Raw genomic sequence first — 22,818 nt, 5'->3', positions numbered from 1 at the left:
GCTCCATACAAACTTCCGCCACATGGGTCGTGTGCACTTGACTTCATCTGGATCTTTGGATAACTGCTCATTGTTCAGGTCATCATAAATCACCTCCAGCACGGCTAATTCCCTCAGGTACTGGATACCTCTCTCCACGGTGGTCCACTTGCCTGGGTGAGATATAACATCTTCCTTGAAGGGATAGCTTTCCGTCACCCCTGACAGGAGTCGCCTCCAGAGGCTGAGGGCTTTTGCCCCTTTTCCAATCGCTTTGTCAATGCCCCCTTCCCTGGAAAGGGATCCCAGCTGCTTGGCTTCCCTACCCTCTAATTCCAGGCTACTGGCCCCGTTATCCCAGCATCGGAGCAGCCACGTGACAATGTGCTCGCCTGGACGACGACTGAAATCTTTTCCTATATCTCGCGGCTCACTCAGGGATAGGGATCGGGTGGTTACCATCTCATTTATGGGTTCTGCCTCTTCCTGCTCCTGTTCTCATGATGGCCCTGGTTCATCTTCATCCCTTACTAAACGACTTGATTTTCTTGTGTATTTCTTCTTGTGTATAGGGGCGACTGATACCGGCACGGGATGGTTCTCTGGTTCAGCCACAGTGCCTGTCGCTGGGGTTTGAGTAGCCACAATGCCTGTCGTGGGGGTTGGAGTAGCCGCAGTGCCTGTCGTGGGGGTTGGAGTAGCCGCAGTGCCTGTCGCCGGGATTGATCTCTGCATGGTATTCTTAAATAATTGTTTAACCTTAAACAAGATCACGACCTGAACCACATTCAGGAGACAGAGCAATAGGACCATGCTGGTTTGAACATCCCAAGGATATTCAAAATTCTCAAGAGCTGTTGTAACTCGCCTGAAGGAGAAAGGGAAGGTGAAGGAACGGGGGAAAGGTGAAGGAGCTGCCTGGCGGAAAAGGACCTGGGGGTATTGGTCGACAGCCGGCTGAACATGAGCCGGCAGTGTGCCCAGGCGGCCAAGAAGGCCAATGGCATCCTGGCCTGTATCAGAAATAGTGTGGCCAGCAGGAGTAGGGAAGTGATCGTGCCCCTGTACTCGGCAGTGGTGAGGCCGCACCTCGAATACTGTGTTCAGTTTTGGGCCCCTCACTACAAGAAGGATGTTGAGGTGCTGGAGCGTGTCCAGAGAAGGGCAACGAGGCTGGTGAGGGGTCTGGAGAACAAGTCTTATGAGGAGCGGCTGAGGGAACTGGGGTTGTTGAGCCTGGAGAAAAGGAGGCTGAGGGGAGACCTCATCGCTCTCTACAACTACCTGAAAGGAGGTTGTAGCGAGGTGGGTGTCGGTCTCTTCTCCCAAGTAACTAGCGATAGGATGAGAGGAAATGGCCTCAAGTTGCGCCAGGGGAGGTTTAGATTGGACGTGAGGAAAAATGTCTTTACTGAAAGAGCGGTTAAACATTGGAACAGGCTGCCCAGGGAAGTGGTTGAGTCCCCATCCCTGGAAGTATTTAAAAGACGTGTAGATGAGGCGCTTAGGGACATGGTTTAGTGGGCATGGTGGTGTTGGGTTGACGGTTGGACTCGATGATCTTAGAGGTCTTTTCCAACCTTAATGATTCTATGACTCTATGATTCTATGAAAGTGCCCCCCCCATCTCCCCCATAGATTGGTTCCCCGAGGAGAAAAGGTAAAAGGTGTAATTATTAATAGTTTCCAAAGAGTGGCTCCCGAGGTACGGAGATGACGGCAATGCTGAGTACAAATACAGAAGTACAAATACAAAAATTATTCTCACGACCAATAATTTTATCACATCATAAACCAGCAGTGTTACACAGTGCAGCAAAATGATATCCTTGATCCAGCTGCCAGAGGTGATAGACAGCACAACAGGGAACATATACAGCAAGCAAGGTGTTACATAACACAACTTTGAGAGCAAGCACGACAACTTTGAGAGCAAGTACGACAACTTTGAGAGTAAATTAATCAACATTGTGACCAGCGACTGTTAAACCAATACGATGAATGCTTATAACAAATTTGCCTTAACACGCTCTGGTCAGATCTGTCGTTATCTCAACCCTTCGTGCCCCACGTTGGGCGCCAAAAGGACTGTTGTGGTTTAACCCGGCAGGCAGGTAAACACCACACAGCTGTTCGCTCACTCCCCCTCCACCCCCAGTGGGATGGGGGAGAGAATGGGGGGGGGGGGGGAAAAGTAAAATTCGTGGGTTGAGATAAAGACAGTTTAACAGGACAGAAAAGGAAGGGAAAATAATAATAATAATAATGATGATAAAAGAATATACAAAACAAGTGATGCACAATGCAATTGCTCACCACCCGCCGACCGATGCCCAGCCAGTTCCTGAGCAGCGGTCACACCCCTCCCCCGGCCAACTCCCCCCAGTTTGTATACTGAGCATGACGTCACATGGTATGGAATGCCCCTTTGGCCAGTTTGGGTCAGCTGTCCTGGCTGTGCCCCCTCCCAGCTTCTTGTGCACCTCCAGCCTTCTCAGTCGGTAGAGCATGGGAAGCTGAAAAGTCCTTGACTAGTGTGAGCGCTACTTAGCAACAACTAAAACATCGGTGTGTTATCAACATTATTCTCATCCTTAATCCAAAACACAGCACTGTACCAGCTACTAGGAAGAAAATTAACTCTATCCCAGCCAAAACCAGGACACAAGGGCATTGGGGCTCCCATCCCTCCCCACAGGCACAGCAAGGCACTGGAGCCCCCACGCCAGCCCCTCACCCTGGCCTACATCACGGGTGAGCAGGGAAGGTCTGCCTACGAGCTGCAGGCGCTGCAGGCCTTCATGGCCGCCCCTCCCACTAAATGAAGGAGCATCTAATTACCCCCTTCAATTCAGCAGGAAACCGATCTATTTCTGAGGAGGAAACACCCACTTTTCTTTCTCCAGACTGGGCAGTTTTTGCATCCCTCTGCAAGGGATGGGTTTATTGCCCGGAGCTGCTGAGCAGTTCCACACATGGCCGGCCATGAGGGTTTTCCTCCTGCAGCCCTGCGGGGTTTTGCTGCTCTCCACGGAAGCGCCCCTCCCCCGGTACCGAGCGCCCCCGCTGTCCCCTCACCCCTACGACATCCCTCCCCGCCGGTGCACGCACCGTTGTAGCGCTGCTCCGCCCTTTGTTTTATTCTAGATAAAGGAAAATAAGGCACGGGCTGGGGAAAAGGAAATCCCCTACCTGGTCCCCACACACCACAGCTAAACAAAACCTACCTCCCCGCTGCGTTCTGCCAGCCCACCCGCGCTGTAGCGGAGGGCGGTGCGGGGGGGCTCGCCCGCCCCCCTAGCGGACAGCTACCGCATCGCCACCGCCCGCCAGCACCGCCCCGCTCTCAGCGTAGCTTGAGCGGCGGCGTAGTCCCACCCCTCGCCCTGCTCCGAGTGGCTGGCGGCGCTCAGGCGTGTTTCTCATTGGGCCTGGCGGCGGCCAGGATATGCTTGGTAGGTTCTGCTGTGCCCGGGTGCAGGGCTGGTGGTGGAGGCTAGTCGCTGTGGGGACCGGTCTGTCGCGGAGGAGCTGGATGGAGTGCGGGAGGCGGCGGCGGGCGCTTCCGTGTGAGGGTGGCTTCGGCGGGAGAGAGCCGGTGGCGTCCTGGGAAGGTAGCCCGCACCCTCGGGTCCTTCCTCACCGACGTGTTCTCTGTGGGCGGCGGCGGTGCTGCTGCTGCTGCTGCCGCCTCTCCGGCTCCGGGCAGGCGGTGGAGGCCGCCCTGTCGCAGCGGTCGTGTGGGGAGCGGCTCTGAAGGAGCTGGGAAGGGGTTTTGGGGGACCCTGGGGTGGTATGGGGGGGTTGCCCAGAGGTGGGGGGCGGGTGGTTGTTGGACTGGGGTGGAAAAGAGGGGGGCGATCTGAAGGGAGGCATCGGGTGATAATCCTGGGGGGGTAGGCGGCTTTGGGGTGGGAGGCAAATATAGCGTGGTCTTGAAGGAGGAGATTTGTAGGTCGGGGGGGCCTTTGGGCAGGCTGAGGGTGGTTGTGGTGGAAGGGCAAGTTTAGGGTTTCGGCGGTGTCTGATACTAAATCAAACGACTGTGGCAAGGACGTGTTTTGTCTTTCCGGTCAGGCTCTGAATTTGCTCCCTTGCCAGTAGGGTGGAGGTAGCACAGGGGCGCGTGTGTCTGTGAGCGTGGGGCTCCGCAGAGGACCTGAGGGGACTGGGGGGGGGGGGGGGGGCTAATGGTTCTTTGCTTAGGCTGTGCTTAAAAGCAGAATTTGATACAAGTGTACGGTTTGTTATGTTGTGAGGGGAAAGTGTTTTCCTGCAAATGGTATGGATAACGCACTGCTAGGATCAGGCTTCCTGCTCAACATCTTCCCTTAAGGGACACTGTGCAGTCCAGGGAAGTCCCACGGAAGGCAGCTGGATGTTGGTGCACCACAACCAGTGTTTTGTTTGAGTATAGCTGTAGAAAAATATAATTGTATATACTTATTTGAGAAGTAGAAGGTAAAAACATTCAGAATTATTTTCTTTTGCAGAGTTATCAAGTGCAGCCTGTGCTTTGTCAGGACCTCGTTCAGAGTCTCCATGTTGTCCCATCTGCCTGATCTGAGAAAAAGTTGGGGACACTCTGTTTGGGCTGTGTGTTTCTAATAAGCTTTTGTTTGTGACTGAAAAAGGCAGGTGTGTAGTCTGTACCTCTATTTCTTGAAGGATAAATGGATCTAAAGACAGCAGCGTTCAATGCAGCTCGTGATGGCAAGCTGCGGCTCCTTTCCAAGTTACTGGCAAGCAAAACCAGAGAAGAGGTGGCCTTACTAATGTCAGAAAAAACCAATGGTGCCACACCACTTTTGATGGCAGCCCGTTATGGGCACGTTGACATGGTGGAATACTTGTTGGACTATTGCTCTGCTTCTATAGAAATTGGTGGTTCGGTTAATTTTGATGGTGAGACTATTGAGGGAGCTCCGCCATTATGGGCAGCATCAGCCGCTGGCCACTTGAAGGTGGTTCAGTGTCTGTTAGACCACGGTGCATCTGTCAACAACACAACTCTAACAAATTCAACTCCGCTTAGAGCTGCCTGTTTTGATGGTCACCTGGAAATAGTAAAATATCTCGTGGAGCACAAAGCAGACTTGGAAGTATCAAACCGTCATGGGCATACATGCTTGATGATATCATGTTACAAAGGCCACAAAGAAATTGCTCAGTATTTACTTGAAAAAGGAGCTGATGTTAACAGAAAAAGTGTTAAAGGTAAGTTCATAGTTTCATTTTTCCTTGTAGTAAATAGGGGTGAAGTTACTCGTGTTCTTTAGGAGACTGACATCCAAAAATATTCCTCTAGTCTCATAATGTTGAATGTGTTTTCCAGTAAGAGATGAAGTGTATTTAGCTATGTTTTTACAAGTTTTTTCAGCATACTCATTTAATACTGGCTATAAAATGTAATTCTAAATTGATACGTTTTAATCTAAAGACTTTGCATTTATGCATGTGCAAAAAGCTAATTGACTTTTGCTGAGAACTCCTATTTGTAGCAGGTTTGTGTAGTTACACAATATATGAGCATATATTGTGTAAAATTTAGGATGTTTTTCATGCTGTTTCTTAACAAACCAAATATGCTGTACATAAAATTTGCCTGTGCCACTAAGACTAGAATTAGGTGGACCTCTTATTCTAATTGCTGGCTTTTGTTACATCTCAAACTTGTATGTGAATATGATATTGGCCTAAAAAGCATATTGATTATTGCAGGTTATGGTTAACTTTTTAGCTCATTGAGCCAGGATTGTGTCTCGGCAGCTTATTTTTTTATATATGTTTATTAATAATAAATCTGCTAATAAATCTTTCTGTAGCATAATACTTCAGCTTCCCTCTTCTGGCTAATTAAAATTTTAACAGTATAATATACTTCAAGTATATTTTGACAGAAAAACCTGTAGTGCCTAGCTTACTGCGCAATATTGTTAAATGTCAAATATGAGAGTAATCTCTGAAAAAGCTGTTCAGTTAAATATGCCTTTTTTTCTGCAAGTCATGGAGTTACATGGGTTTAATATTAAAGAAAGCTAAACTAAAAATTTGTCATAGAGGTGGGCAGAGTAAAATAAATCTTTAAGGATTTAAGGTTGCCTATGAATCATGGACTGACTTGTGATAAGATAAAAATGTCATGTTTCTAGACTGGGTTCTTGGAATAACAAGCTAAATATAAAATATACATTATTTCTGGTTTAAAAGTCATCCCTTTATATGGTAGGTGTGAACAGAGCAGAGCTGCTAAATATCTGATGTAACAGGAAAAAAAATAAATCTGTGGATCTCTTATTCCTCATTTTTGTGTCAGTGGAGTAGGCTTTAATTTACTCATCCTTATTATTCACTTTACTAGTGCATTTATTTTATTTTTATTTATTGTTTAAATGACTGAATGGCAGCCGCGCACTCCTGAGGGTTTCCTCGCTGCTCTCAGGTGGTTTTGTGTGGTGGTTTTGTTTTGTTTTTTTTTTTATTATCATCTTAATTCCTTCCTCTCTCTGCTTCCTTCAGTTTGTGTGACTTGCAACTTAGGCATATGAGCAAAACTTCCTAAGGTATTAACTGATGCTTATTTTTTAATAATAATAATAAAATGTTGGATTGGATATGTTTTAGCTCATAAAAATTCATTTTATCTTTTGGACTACAGTGTGTACAAATGCATGTGTGTGCATATATCTATTGGTCAAGTATGGACTGCCTTTTTGTGTTTGGAAACAAATGCTCCTCTCTGATATGACATGAGCGTACTTTTTTGGCATCACAAAGCAGTCTGGTCTCTGAAGTTATTAAATAAGCAGTGACAAACTAAAGGAGGAGAGAAAGAAAGTGCTATAAACCCTGAAAGTCAGCTGTGGAAAGGCAGAAGAACTGAGCAAAACTGGTAGCCTTAAATATTACAACAGTATGGGTGTTGCAGTGGCTGAGGCTCAACAACTAACCTTCTGAACTTTGTTTTGCAAGAATGCTCACTAGCTATTAATTTAAAAACGAATGTTTCTAATAGGATTCATTCTACAGCGTCATATTCCACCTCAAAGTCTCTGTCTATTACTTTCAGTTTCTACTCCTCCCTGTTGTCTAACAACTCTCTTGACAGAGTAGGGGTGCTTGTGGTAGGGAGATGAAGAGAACTTAAAAGCGCTCTGCTCGAGTAGTTAAAGTTGTTGCTATCCTTGTATCTAAACTAGACCCCTTTCTGGGCCATTCATGGAGAAGCCTACTGCTCTGTGAAAGATGCAAAAGCTTTAGCTACTGTCAATTTTGCTGCATTTTAAAATATAAAGCTTTTCATAAGAACAAAACTAATGTAGTTTTACTACGTTTGGAAAAATGCTGTTATGGGAGACTACTAGAGGTTCTCTTCCAGGTATTCTTGAAACCAGGGAAAGAGTGAGAGGGTAAAATTACTCGAACTATCTCTTAGGCTTTTCCAGTAGATTTTCTTATTGTAAGATAGGACTTTATTCACATTTAAAAAATGGGGAGAATTCTAGAGCTGGGAAAAATGTGAAAACATGTTTTCAGGTATTGACAGTTCCAGGGAGAAATCCAAATACTTGGAGATGACAAAATAGGTAAGTTCACAGAGATCTAAAAGCCAGGATGACAACTGAGGCAGGGGTATAAAAGAGTAGTTTAGAAACATGCAATTAAGTCCTGCTTCTAAAATACAGACATAATCCAGCAACTGTGTTTTGGACTACTAAAACTCAGAATGCAGATGTTCTGGAAGGAGAGTTGTGGAAGTGCAAAAGTACAGCTAGGATATGATTTCTGAGTCTGATTCAGGTAGGATACTACGCTGGGGTAAAGTATGGGTCTAGCACCATCTATCAGGAGATGATAGTGAAGGAGGAGGTAACAAGATGTTTGGGGTTAGACAAGTGCTATACTGCAAAAGATGGTCAATAGTTTTGAATTTAAAATATGAGTGTTTAGTCGTCTCTGTTCTTGCCACTGTTTTACAGATCTGACTTTTACAGTTTCCCCAAACTTTTATGAAGAACATATGAGCCACAGAAATGGAAACAAAGGATTTTCTTAATACTTTGTCACATGAACAGTGCAAGTGAGGAAAAAAAGTGATAAACAGGATAAGAAAACTCTTCTTTTTTTCTTTTAGAATTGTGGAAAACAGCAAAGATACCTGTAGAATTAAAGACTTTTTTAGAAAAGCAGAAAGTAGGTAAAGCGATGCTTCCAGTGTGAGTTAATTCGGCATTGTCTTCCTAATTCGGAGGCTTTTCCAGTACGTTACTCCTGGTTTGAGAAGGTGCAGGTTAAAACTAACAGGGCTTGATATATTTCACTGGTATGAAACAGGTCTTGAATAGCAAATTAGTTTGGTGGTTTTTTTTTTTTAAATAAGAGCAAAAAAAAAAAAAGCTTTTCTTAATTTGCTCTTAAAATAAGGAATAGTACGGATAATACTGTAGTAGCAGAAACCTGAGTTTTTTCATGAGGAGGAAGAACCCTAGAATGAGGTACAGACCACCTACCCATGTGCTCGGATCAGGAGGAACATTCTGCGTTTTGGCTGCATGCAGTTTTCTATTCTGCTGCATTGTGAAGCCTGCCAATGATTTGTAGTTAAAGGATAGTGCTCCCTTACAGTGTTAATAGACTTCTGGAGTCTTGGGCAGTGTTTTGCTGATGTGTTTCTGTGCAGTCTTCTTTTGGCTAGTCAGTGTTTGTGTGGGGGTGGGGGAGATGCTTGCTCTTGTAATTCAAGTGATAGCAGTCTTTGCTGGGCCTCGAAATTATGGATTTGGGCTTTGTTGGTGATCTACCTGGGGCTGTATTTGTTGGAATTGGATTTTCTACTTAAAATTCATTTAATTTCCACAACAGAGATGTTTCGCATGCAAACCATTTTAAAGGGATGTTACACCTCTAGTCTAACTCCAGACAGAATACTTGGATCTTGCACTTTGAGAAACTGCAATGCATGTTTTGATACTTTGTGTTATGCTTTATCCCTTCTCCATCGGACCTGCTCTAATAATGGCGGTTCATTCCCTTCCTTTCTGTAATTAAGAAGTTAAACTATAGATAAAGTACGCAAGCTCTGATAGCCTGGATGGTGTGTACATAATGGCGTAGGGAATAAGGACTCTTTTTTTCCAAAAATAATTACTTGAAAGGCAGATTTTTTTTTTTTTTTCTGAATGTGGCTTGTAACTCTTTCCGTTGCTGAGTTGCTTGGAATGTGGTCTCTTTCTCATCAAGATGATATTCCTGGGTTTCACTGATGGTCTTTACTACCTCTGTCTCCTTTCAGTTGTTAACAGACACATCTGCTAGCCAAAAGACTAATTTTCCCCCCCTTCCAAGTATTAGAAAATTTAAGAACTGCTGGATTAGGCATTCATTTAGGTATCTCTTGAGATCTGCACAGGAACGTTTGGTTGGAAACCCTATTTTTTTGTTGTCTATCATACTCCATACTGCCATAAAAGTTAGAGGGAATCATGTATTTTGAAAATGCAAAATAATGCTATGACTTCAAGTCTTGTTGTTCTTACTGCACCATAGCTAATGGTATTTATTTGATCATAATGGCTTTGTAAAATAATGTGGAGGATGAGGCTTGTTCAGTTTACTTGCTCGTTTTGGAAAGTTTAGAAGTATACAGACCTCAGTCTCCGAGTACCTTATCAAGGTTATACACATAGTAGTACTATATCAAGGACTAGCACTATTTCAGTGTTATCATTTATGTGGGAGACTGAAAAGCATAATACTCAAACCTGCGGTGGGGGTGTGTGTGTGTGTGTAAATTTTTTTTTTTTTTTACAGACTTGGCAGACCCAGAAGTAGGGGGATTATATGGATGCGTGCTCTTTGCTGTATGACCAGTTGTCGTGGTTTAACTTCAGTCGGCAACTAAGCACCACGCAGCTGCTCGCTCACTCCCCCCCACCCGGTGGGATGGGGGAGAGAATTGGAAGAGCACAAGTTAGAAAAACTCGTGGGTTGAGATAAAAACAGTTTAATAATTGAAATAAAATGATAATAATAATATGATAATAATACACAAAGCAAGTGATGCACAGTACAATTGCTCACCACCCGCCGACCGATGCCCAGCCAGTCCCCGAGCAGCGGCCCCCCCGGCCAGCTTTCCCCAGTTTATGTACTGAGCATGACGTCACATGGTATGGAATGTCCCTTTGGCCAGTTTGGCTGTGCCCCCTCCCAGCTTCTTGTGCACCTTCAGCCTTCTCAGTCGGTAGAACATGGGAAGCTGAAAAGTCCTTGGCTAGTGTAAGCATTACCTAGCAACAACTAAAACATGGGTGCATTATCAACTTTGTTCTCATCCTAAATCCAAAACACTGTACCAGCTACTAGAAAAGAAATTAACTCTATCCCTGCCGAAACCAGGACAATATCCACCCCTTATTCTATACCATCTGCGTCATGCTCAAGTCTCATATTTTCCAGTACATTTTCATTAATCACCACCCCTTTCTATATATATATATACACACACACACACACACAGAGATGTCATTCCCTTAGTCTTTGGGCCATCCCTCTAAAATGTTTGGTGAGTTCATTTAGTCCATGACTTTGGGCTCCATCTGTCATAATAATCTTTCAGGGCAGGAAAAATGGAGATGGTATGTGGTGTTGGATTGTTCCATGTTGAAGTCAGTTCTGGTACCATCATCACTGTGCTTTGCTTGGTTTCACTGAAGTTATTCTTCATTAGTCTGGGTGATTCTTATTGTAATAACATTAGTATGGCATATAATATTATTAGTATATCTGTGTATTATTAGTATAACTATTATAACTATAATTAGTACTTAACATCACATAATTCAGATCATTGGCTATTCTCACCCAAAATCAAATCCCCTTGAGGTACACATCGGACTTCCCCATCCTCCCGCATTATCCACCAAGTGCACCCAGGTCCTTGAGCAAAAGCAATCCCATGGATGGGTCTGCCTCTGCCTGAGGCAGGAATAACCCAGACTGTCTTCCCCAGCATATTTTTTATGTGCACTACAGGAACTTTATTCCCATCTACAGTTCGTAAAAGTTCTGACTGGGCAGGGCCTGCTCGATTGGCAGATCCCCTAGTGTTGACTAACCAGGTGGCCTTTGCTAAATGCGTATCCCAATGTTTGAACGTCCCGCCACCCATTGCTCTCAGCATAGTCTTTAACAGTCCATTGTATCGTTCAATTTTCCCAGAGGCTGGTGCATGATACGGGATGTGATACACCCACTCAATGCCATGCTCTTTGGCCCAGGTGTCTATGAGGTTGTTTCGGAAATGAGTCCCGTTGTCTGACTCAATTCTTTCTGGGGTGCCATGTCGCCATAGGACTTGCTTTTCAAGGCCCAGGATAGTGTTCCGGGCGGTGGTATGGGGCACGGGATATGTTTCCAGCCATCCGGTGGTTGCCTCCACCATTGTAAGCACGTGGCGCTTGCCTTGGCGGGTTTGTGGGAGTGTGATATACTCAATCTGCCAGGCCTCCCCATATATATATTTCAGCCATCGTCCTCCATACCAAAAAGGCTTTAACCGCTTGGCTTGTTTGATTGCAGCGCATGTTTTGCATTCATGGATAACCTGGGCTATAGTGTCCATGGTCAAGTCCACCCCTCGATCACGAGCCCATCTGTATGTTGCATCTCTTCCTTGGTGGCCTGAGGTGTCATGGGCCCACGGAGCTAGAATTAATTCACCCTTTTGTTGCCAGTCCAGATCCACCTGAGCCACTTCAATCTTAGCAGCCTGATCCACCTGCTGGTTATTTTGATGTTCTTCAGTGGCCCGACTCTTGGGTACGTGAGCATCTACGTGACGGACTTTTACAACCAGGTTCTCCACCCGGGCAGCAATATCTTGCCACAATGCGGCAGCCCAGATGGGTTTGCCTCTGCGCTGCCAGTTGCTCTGCTTCCATTGCTGCAACCACCCCCACAGGGCATTTGTCACCATCCATGAGTCAGTACAGAGATAGAGCACTGGCCACTTTTCTCGGTCAGCAATGTCTAAAGCCAGCTGGATGGCCTTTACTTCTGCAAATTGGCTCGATTCACCTTCTCCTTCAGCAGTCTCTGCAACTTGTCGCATAGGACTCCATACAGCAGCTTTCCACCTCCGATGCTTTCCCACAAGACAACAGGACCCATCAGTGAACAGGGCATATTGCTTCTCATTTTCTGGCAGTTCATTATACATTGGGGCCTCTTCAGCACGCGTTACCTCCTCCTCTGGCAATATTCCAAAATCTTTGCCCTCTGGCCAATCCATGATCACTTCCAGGATTCCTGGGCGACTGGGGTTTCCTATTCGAGCCCGTTGTGTGATCAGTGCGACCCACTTACTCCATGTAGCATCAGTTGCATGATGTGTACAGGGGACCCTCCCTCTGAACATCCAGTCTAGCACCGGCAGTCGGGGTGCCAGGAGGAGCTGTGCTTCAGTGCCGATCACTTCTGAAGCAGCTCGAACCCCTTCATATGCTGCTAATATCTCTTTTTCAGTTGGAGTATAGCGGGCCTCGGATCCTCTGTATCCCCGACTCCAAAACCCTAGGGGTCGACCTCAAGTCTCCCCTGGTGCTTTCTGCCAGAGGCTCCAGGTAGGGCCATTCTCCCCGGCTGCGGTATAGAGCACATTTTTTACCTCTTGCCCTGCCCGGACTGGCCCCAGGGCTACTGCATGAACTATCTCCCGTTTAATTTGTTCAAAAGCTTGTCGTTGCTCAGGGCCCCATTTGAAATCGTTCTTCTTCCGGGTCACTTGATAGAGAAGGCTTACGATCAGACTGTATTTCGGAATATGCGTTGTCCAGAAACCCACGACACCTAAGAAAGCTTGTGTTTCCTTTTTGCTACTTGGTGGAGACATGGCTGTTATTTTGTTGATCACATCCATTGGGATCTGACAACATCCATCTTCCCATTTTATTCCTAAAAATTGGATCTCCTGTGCAGGTCTCTTGACCTTATTTTGTTTTATGGCAAATCTGGCCTTCAGCAGGATTTGGACTATTTCCTTCCCTTTTTCAAAAACAACTTCTGCTGTGCTGCCCCACACGATGATGTCATCAATGTACTGCAGGTGTTCCGGAGCTCCACCCTGTTCCAGTGCAGTCTGGATTAGTCCATGGCAAATGGTAGGGCTGTGTTTCCACCCCTGGGGCAGTCGGTTCCAGGTGTACTGAACACCCCTCCAAGTGAAAGCAAACTGTGGCCTGCACTCTGCTGCCAAAGGGATTGAGAAAAATGCATTAGCAATATCAACTGTGGCATACCACTTGGCTGCCTTTGATTCCAGTTCATATTGAAGTTCTAGCATGTCTGGCACAGCAGCACTCAGCGGTGGCGTGACTTCATTTAGGCCACGATAGTCTACTGTTAGTCTCCACTCTCCATTAGACTTCCGCACTGGCCATATGGGACTGTTAAAGGGTGAGCGAGTCTTGCTGATCACTCCTTGGCTCTCCAGTCGACGAATCAGCTTATGGATGGGAATCAGGGAGTCTCAGTTGGTGCGATATTGCCGCCGGTGCACTGTGGTGGTAGCAATTGGCACTTGTTGGTCTTCGACCTTCAGCAACCCCACAACAGAGGGGTCCTCCGAAAGACCAGGCAAGGTGGACAGCTGTTTAATTTCCTCCATCTCCAAGGCAGCTATACCAAAAGCCCACCGGTACCCTTTTGGGTCCTTGAAATACCCTCTCCTGAGGTAGTCTATGCCAAGGATGCACGGAGCATCTGGGCCAGTCACAATGGGGTGCTTCTGCCACCCGTTCCCAGTTAAACTCACTTCGGCTTCCAATACAGTTAGCTGTTGGGATCCCCCCGTCACCCCAGAAATACAGATGGGTTCTGCCCCTATATATCTTGATGGCATTAGGGTACACTGTGCACCGGTGTCTACCAGAGCCTTATACTTCTGTGGGTCTGATGTGCCAGGCCACCGAATCCACACAGTCCAGGAAACCCGGTTGTCCCTTTCCTCCCCCTGGCTGGAGGCAGGGCCCCTCTAATCCTCATCACAGTACTCATTTCTCATTTCTTGTACGTACGGGTCAGAAGTTTCTTCATTAAGATCAAGAGTAAGATCAGCCCTTCTACCCTGTCTGGGGAACTGCCCGCTGGAAACTGGAGCAGCAATTTTCCTGGAAGAACCTCTTTCTGTGATTGTTTTCCCTTGCAATTCGCGTACCCGTGCCCCTAGGGCTGCGGTAGGTTTCCCATCCCACTTCCTCATGTCCTCTCCGTGGTCACGCAGATAAAACCATAGGGTGCCCCGTGGTGTGTACCCTTTATATTCTCTCTCTTGAGCAAGAGAACGCTTACTTCTAATAGCCGAGATACTGGTCCGTACAGGTGGGGAGTAGGACCTATCCTCTCTGAGTTGCTGAATCTCCCGGGACAGTTTTTCGGACAGTTTCTCCACAGCCGAGACGATGGAGGAAGAAAGACTTTCCTCGTATTGCCGGAGTTGACTAGCCAATTCATCCACTGTTTGTTCCTCTCCATCTTTCCAGGTTATCACTGCCAATGAATTGGCGTATGACGATGGTGAGCTCCTTATAAACTTCCGCCACATGGGTCGTGTGCACTTGACTTCGTCTGGATCTTTGGATAGTTGTTTATTGTTCAGGTCATCATAAATCACCTCCAGCACAGCTAATTCTCTCAGAAACTGGATACCCTTCTCCATGGTGGCCCACTTGCTTGGGCGACATATGACATCTTCCTTAAAGGGATACCTTTCCTTCACGCTTGACAAGAGTCGCCTCCAAAGGCTGAGGATACGTGTCCCTTTTCCAATTGCTTTATCAATGCCCCCTTCCCTAGAAAGGGATCCCAGCTGCTTGGCTTCCCTACCCTCTAATTCCAGGCTACTGGCCCCATTATCCCAGCATCGGAGCAGCCAGGTGACAATATGCTCGCCTGGACGACGGCTGAAATCTTTTCGTATATCTCGCAGCTCACTCAGGGATAGAGATCGGGTGGTCACTGCCTCGTTTATGAGTTCTTCCTCTTCCTCCTCCCCGATCAGCGGCCGGGTCTCCTCCTCCCGTTCTCGTGATGGCCCTTCTCCAGGGTAGTCGTACAGTTCTTCCTCCGGTTCCCTTTTAGAAGAAGCTTCTTCCTCCCTTACTAAACGAGCCGACTTCCGCTTCCAAAATTTCTTCTTGTGTACCGGGGCGACTGATACCAGCACAGGCTGGTTCTTTGGTTCAGCCACAGGGCGTGTTGCCGGGGTTGGAGTGGTCGCAGTGCATGTCGCCGGGGTTGGAGTGGCCGCAGTGCAAGTGCATGTCACCGGAGTCTGAGTGGCCGCAGGGCCTGTTGCCGGGGTTGGAGTGGCCTCAGTGCATGTCGCCGGGGTTTGAGTGGCCTCAGTGTATGTCGCCAGGGTCTGAGTGGCCGCAGTGCATGTCACTGGAGTCTGAGTGGCTGCAGTGCATGTCGCCGGGGTCTGAGTGGCCGCAGTGCATGTCGCCGGGATTGGAGTGGCCGCAGTGCATGTCGCCAGGGTCTGAGTGGCCGCAGTGCATGTTCCCGGGGTCTGAGTGGCCGCAGGGCCTGTTGCCGGGGTCTGAGTGGCTGCAGTGCATGTCGCTGGGGTTGGAGTGGCCATAGTGCGTGTTGCCCGGGTTTGAGTGGCCGCAGGGCCTGTTGTCCGGGTCTGAGTGGCTGCACGGCCTGTCGCTGGGGTCGGAGTGGCCGCAGGGCGCGTCGTTTTACTGTCAGAGCCAGAGACCTTCCCTTCCCTTTGAGGGCACTGAATGGTGTTGAACAGGGCTCGGTAGGCATGGGCCAGGCCCCAGCACGTTGCAATGAGCTGCATCTCTCTGGAGTTGCCAGGGTGACAGCATACTTTTTCCAAATATTCTACTAACTTTTCAGGATTCTGCACTTGCTCAGGGGTGAAGTTCCAAAACACTGGGGGTGCCCATTGGCCTAGGTACTTGCCCATCTTGTCCCACACACCCTGCCACTCATAATTATTCAGCCTTGGGGCAGATCTCTGGATGATATTCTTAAATTGCTTACCAACTTTAGACAAAACCGAAACAGTATTCCCAAGAAGTATTAATAGAAGTATCTTAACTGCCCAAGGATGTTCAAAATACTGAAAAATTACTGTAATGAAGGAGGAAACATCATAGAAGAAGGTAGTGACCCTGCCATTCTGTATTTCCTCCGTAAAAAAACTCTCAGAAAAGTTACTGCAATTGCTAGTTGTCTCCACGAAATGATCTCCGTGGTACAGTAACGGCTTCATTGCGAAGTTTACATACCACACTAACGTCAAGGTCAATGTTCTAAAAACAAACCTCACAAGCGAGACATTACTATTCACTGCAGACCACAGCAAACTGCAAAACCCAACACCAATCTTTAACATGTACAGCAGGAAAAAGAGCGCGATGCAGATTATACAAATCAATATCGAGAACAGAGAAACCAACATTGTGACCCACAACTACTAACAGATATAAGTTCTTTAATACACTCCGGTTAACCTGTTATTATCTCAAACCCTTCGAGCCCCACGTTGGGCGCCAAAAAGGACTGTCGTGGTTTAACTTCAGTCGGCAACTAAGCACCACGCAGCCGCTCGCTCACTCCCCCCCACCCGGTGGGATGGGGGAGAGAATTGGAAGAGCACAAGTTAGAAAAACTCGTGGGTTGAGATAAAAACAGTTTAATAATTGAAATAAAATGATAATAATAATAATATGATAATAATAATAATAATACACAAAGCAAGTGATGCACAGTACAATTGCTCACCACCCGCCGACCGATGCCCAGCCAGTCCCCGAGCAGCGGCCCCCCCGGCCAGCTTTCCCCAGTTTATGTACTGAGCATGACGTCACATGGTATGGAATGTCCCTTTGGCCAGTTTGGCTGTGCCCCCTCCCAGCTTCTTGTGCACCTCCAGCCTTCTCAGTCGGTAGAACATGGGAAGCTGAAAAGTCCTTGGCTAGTGTAAGCATTACCTAGCAACAACTAAAACATGGGTGCGTTATCAACTTTGTTCTCATCCTAAATCCAAAACACTGTACCAGCTACTAGAAAAGAAATTAACTCTATCCCTGCCGAAACCAGGACACCAGTGTGGTTTAGTATACATGAAACATAATTAAGCTTCCCTTGCAGTAAACATCAAGGAATCTGACAGATTTGTTCTCTTCTGAGGTGTGTGTTGTTTTTTTTTTTTTGTCTTGTCTGCTTGCCAAGATTCATTTTGGAAAAAACAAGAAAAAAAATTTTTTTAAAAAATTCTAAACACTCTTCCCTTGTGAATAAAGGCCTTGTTCTAAAAGTGTTTTGTGTCTGTTTTGTTTGGATTGTTTGGGGTTTTTTTCCTTTTTTTGGATGATATTACATAATGCTCTGCACTGCAATTTGTAGATATTTTGTGTGTGATGTTATGTGAAACTGAACTTCAGTACGAATGTCTGTAAATAAAATAACGAAAGAAGGTACAGTTTAAAGGAATAAATTATTGAATTTCAGATGCAAAAAATAGTTCCTGTTGAAATTAAATGATTCACAAAATTTTATACATCATTGCCACTTTGTATTATTAATCTTGATAATATGAGTTATCATTAAGTACTTTTGTGACCAAGGGAACAATTATTCCGTTACAGAACATGGAACTACTTATGGAGGTTAATAGTTCTTTGCAATTTTTACTTAATCTGTCTTTAAAAGGAAGGCATACCTTTAGTTTTCCTTTGTCATGTGTACTAAGTGTAGAGATGTAAAACAGTTTTCTTTTGCGCTGCCTATATTTGTATGTATGTATCAATAAGCTGCTAGAAGACTTATTTTCTTCAAGTGCTCTGCATAAAAAAAAATATTAAAAAATTCAGTGTTTTATGAACAACTTCACTTTATGAAGGTGATTAATTTCATCTGTGAGGCTGCAAAAATATATGCATGTGGTTTATTTTAAACATATGAAGAAAAAATTATTTAATTTCAAGGATTGACCAGTGTGTAAATTCCAGCAGCTGAGTGTGTATTTTCAGGAAGAGATCTTTGGTATGATATCACACTGCTATCATATTTTAAAAATCAAATTTTAAATTTAAAAAGTTTTGCTCTCCAGAAATTTGATTAAGCATTTTGCAAATCTTAGGAAGTCGATGTAGTTAATATCGGTTGCAAATCAAGCCAAATCTCTTTGTGTCGCTGCTTCACTTTCTTTCCTCCCCATGTCACAAGCTACCAGCCTATTTTGAGAATAATTTGCTTCTGACGTAGAAAGACACAACCTCATTATAAATGTGAATCTCCCTAGATGAGCTGCTTTTTTTTTTTTTTTTGTAAGACTGAATAGTTAGGGAATCAGTTCTGTGATACATGAAGCATTTGTGTAATGTTCATACTACCCCTGTTAAAGTAGGACTATAATGAAAGAATGAAACATGAAACTATGACATCAGTTTAACATTTTTTTTTTTCCCTAACATGTCTTTGAGTTTTGGATTATTCCATTTTGTTCCTGTTTTTAATTAGAGAACATTATTAGGTAGTACGAATAGTAGAGTTTTATATAGATAGAAAACAGTATTAACAATGCAATATACTGCAATATAACAGTACCTACTTCTCTAGCAGAGAAGTGCTATGACTAGCATAATATTTCCAGTCCAATTTTGTTCTTGTGCAAGATTGAGAAGTTTCTCACAGTGTTGTAATATTAGCTAGCTTCTACATGTGATCAAATTCCAGCAGCTCACTTAAGAATTAGAAATGGATTAAGAAAACTTAATGAAGTCTGCTTTGAAATAATCATCCTTAACTTAAAGAATGCTTAAAAAATTTGACCAACATCTCTCTCTGTGTTTCTCTTAGCTGCTTATCAAAGAGAATTACTTTCAAAGGGCGTTTGCTTTTCAGCCTGTTTCCTCTTTAATACAGCAGTAGATGTAACGCTGATTTTAATTTCTTACTAAAGAAAGAATTTGTTACAAAAATTGGATTGACTTAACTGCAGAATTGCATAGATAGTGTTCAGGCACTGTTTATTCCTGTCACTGTAGACGATAGAGTGTTTTTGAAGTGGATAATAGTTGATTTGCCATCCTTATATTTGAACAGTTGAATTTATGAGTAACATGTGGAACATAGCCTTGATATCTAACTCAAGGTCTAACTGCCACGTCCTCTTAAATTCTTCTTCAAATTTAACACTTGATAATTGCTAGGTAGATGGCTGGAATTCTTGTTATTTCTTAAGGTTGGGTTTTATGTGTGTGGGTGGTGGGGTTTTTTGTTTGTTTTAAGTTGGCAGCTCTATATCCATCTATCAGCCCATGTCCACTTTTAGTTTATGGAAGCTTGTATTCTTATAATATTTCCTTCCTGCTATAGTTGTGAAGCAACTGTAAGAACTTTGGTGTTACTAGTGCATTTTGATTTGTCTTTAATATGCTTTTATGTTATGACTTTTTTTAATACCTTGAAAATATTGACTTGAAGGTAGAAAATAGAGGATTGTGAATGATAACATCTAAAGATGAAATAGTTGTGACCTAAGGATGACTCTAGTATTTTAACGAGTACAGTATGGTCTGTAATAAAAAAAAAAAAACCTCTCAAAAATGTTTTATTTTTTAAATCAACTAACACCTCAAATATAACTTAATCTATGTACAGTAATATTTTGAAATTTAAATGTTAAAGTTAAATTTGCCCAGCTAACACAAGATTCTGACATACATTGGTGCAAACACTTGTAGTTCTGAATCTTTTTCATCCCAGGCCATGTCTAGATTGGCATTGGAATTGGCACCCTCCAAAAGACCTTTCTAGTGTTTCAGAGCTCTGCTTTGAGTGAGGCAGTATGGACTTGAATACACCCTAAACTGGCTACATCAACTGGTGGCTCAGCCTAAACCCAGATGGATCTGGTTTTGGCTTCATCACTGAGTGTTCTAGAAGTGCAGATGGCCCGAGGAGCCAGTCGGTATTTACTTCTGGTTTGACAGCTATAGTTAAGTTTTAACTAGACTTTCTCCAGCACAGCAAGATGACTTTTATAATGTGTCTGTGTATTGGCAAGCTGGTTTTGTGTATTTGTCTGCTTTTGATCTCTTTCCATCTTAGGAATTTAAAGGTCTCGTGCTTGTCAATCTGGAGGTATGAACAGTTTTCCATAATAAAGAAAGAAGGAATTATAGTTAATAAACTACAGTTGACAAACCAAACTTTTAATCCACCTAAATTTGGAAAAATATCTGTTCCTGTGATTGGAAATTTTATTGGTCTCGGTAGAAGCTGCAGTGTGACCAGCCCAGTTTATAGGCGAAGCTCCTGTCACTGACTTAACGCTCCATTAGTGACAAAGATTGCCTAGGGTATTTGAGACTGAAAATCACTTCCTATTAAGACCTGGTTTTAGTTTCATGAGTCTTGATCTAACAGATAATTTTGGGTGCCACTTTGTGTGGGGTGTCTTCCTCAGCTTACTTTTTTTGCAAGTGATAGTAAAGTAGTTGGCCACTATTCAAAAATGTATTGGAAAAAGAACATTTAGCAAGTTAAGCTCACTGTATGTTAATAAACAATCTAATGTTTTGTGGGTTGGGTTTTTTTCCTGTGGGTTGGTTTTTGGGGTGTTTTTTGTGGGTTGGTTGTGGTTTGGTTTTTTGGGGTTTTTGTTTTTTTTTTTTTTTTTTAAATGTTTGGAACTTGCACTTAAATTGTTTGAGAGGACAAAATGTGATCACAGCTCCTGTTCTACTATAATTGTAAAAACCTGTTAACCTTTAGTCATAATCTTTTGAAAATAGCTTTTTGCACACCTTTGGTATGAATTTGATTAGTGTGGTAGCTAAATTCTTATTATCCAGTGTGCTTGGATTGAGACTCGGTTTGTCTTGAATAACTACTGTTCTTTCTTACCACTGTCTTTCTGGTTACTGGAATTGAGAGCAATAAGCGAGTCTTGAAATGTGCTGTCAATTCTTCCTCTGATGGTCCACAAGCAAGTTTGAGGAAGAAGCAGCAGATTAATTTACACGTAAAGTTTCAGGAAGAGAAAGTGAGGAGGGGAGTGGTTGGAATACTGGCAGGGGAACAGAGGCAAAATGTTCTGTGCCCATTAGAACACTTCCATCTAAATAGACCTTGAGTTTCTACATCCTTCTGCTGTATACTATTTCCCTTATAGACAGATTTTTTTTTTTTTAATATAATTGTGCTTGTGCTTCTCCTGCAGACTTGGAATACTCCTTCAGTCTGTCTGCTTTTCCAGGAATCTGGGAAGGGGGATGTAAGAAGGGAGGAATGTAAGAAAGGGTAAAGGTTCTTGCAGTTCTCGGTGGAAGTAGCAGCTTCTATTCTCTCTTAGAAGTGGTGTGGATTTGTTTATTCAGGATGTTGAGAGTCAGGTATTTTCTATATGTCAGTCTTTGGCCTGTGTAAAATAAAGTTAATATTTTAATGCAGTTCAAGAGGTCACAGAGCAGGGTCTATGGGGAGTTCATTTCTAGCCATCCAGGTGGCTTGAAGTGTAAGTTGGAATATTCTCTTGGAAATGCTTAAACAGCTTTTTCAGTTTGGATGTTTTGAACCTCTTGGGAAATGGGCACTGAAAGACCCATTCTGCAGTGCTCCGCTACCTTGTGTGGAGCTCCGGTTGAAGATCTCTTCCTAGCTGAGGGCTTTATGATGATACATAAAATGCATCTGACTTCATTTTTTCAGTGTCTATACCATAAAAAAAACCATTATCTTATTTCTTAAACTGTCAGCAAAGATGCCAAGAACTAACAAGACGTGAAAGCTGAACTAAGAGTTTTAGATGATACAGTGGTATCAATTTAGGGGTTTTTTTTCTTATTATTTTTTTAAAGCCAAGTTAAACTTATGTGTTCAGTTTGTGTCCATGGGGAAGTTGTGCTGGTTAAATCCACTCAGATTCTAAACCTGTTTTCTACCGTTGCAAAATAGGTTTTCTCTAGATAGCTGTCTTTCTTACTTGACTTTGTGCAGAACATGACTGAAGCACACTAACAGGACTGTATACAAAAATCTTACTTTGATGTTTCTTTGTAGGCCCAACTTTGTAGAAATTAGGGAGCCGTAGGTTAAATTGGATTGATACAGCCTAGTGTAAACCAAAGATTTGAATGAGCTTCTTAAGTCACTGTAATTGTATTAGAATCATAGAATCATTTAGGTTGGAAAAGACCTTTAAGATCGAGTCCAACTGTAAACCTAACACTGCCAAGTCTACCACTAAACCATATCCCTAAGTGCCACATCTACATGTCTTTTAAACATTGTTGAAATAAATTTTAAATATTGTTGAAAAAAAAAACAAAAACAACAAAGGTGGAAACTCTGTAGGATAAGGTTGTTTTATTCTGTGAATCAGTTTGAGCTTACCCAGAATGAGTCACTTCTTTAATTGAAATAAATGTTTAATACTGGGATTTGTATCTAGTTAGCTAAATCACAGTGAAATCACACCTTGTGACTAAATGAGTGTCTTTCTTTTAAGACTGTTTGAGATGGAAATGCAGGCTTGTTTTTGTACACTGCATCCCAGAATTCTCTGCAAGCATGTGTGTTTCTGGATAGTGCTGAGTTACTGGTGACTACTTGAAACTTAAGTGATATGTTCTGTTCTTTTCTTTAGGTGGTTTTGTTGTTGTTGCTGACAAGTTCAGGGAAACGATGGAAGAAGTTGAAAATGCAATCTGTGCTTTTAAAGAGGAATAGAGGCAAATTTTTTTAGCTGAAGCACGTATAGACATAAAAAGTGCTTTCATATGACTTAAAGTAGTTAGACAATGAAAACTT

General features: G+C 43.8%; 1 protein-coding gene across 1 annotated transcript in view; it reads left to right on the top strand.

Annotated features, from left to right (window-relative positions):
* Positions 1–3,484: 3,484 nt before the first annotated feature.
* The window catches only part of LOC143172031 (geranylgeranyl transferase type-1 subunit beta-like), a 54,194-nt gene continuing 34,860 nt past the window's right edge, over positions 3,485–22,818 (top strand). Inside the window, 2 exon segments of the mRNA XM_076361251.1 lie at positions 3,485–3,593; positions 4,473–5,196. Of these exon segments, the coding sequence (XP_076217366.1) occupies positions 4,653–5,196 (544 nt within the window). The 5' untranslated portion in view covers positions 3,485–3,593; positions 4,473–4,652.

This window comes from Aptenodytes patagonicus, chromosome W (genome assembly GCF_965638725.1).
Source record: "Aptenodytes patagonicus chromosome W, bAptPat1.pri.cur, whole genome shotgun sequence".
NCBI lineage: Eukaryota > Metazoa > Chordata > Aves > Sphenisciformes > Spheniscidae > Aptenodytes > Aptenodytes patagonicus.
The sequence above is the reverse complement of the archived record's forward strand: the minus strand, read 5'-3'. Positions and strand labels throughout refer to the sequence as shown.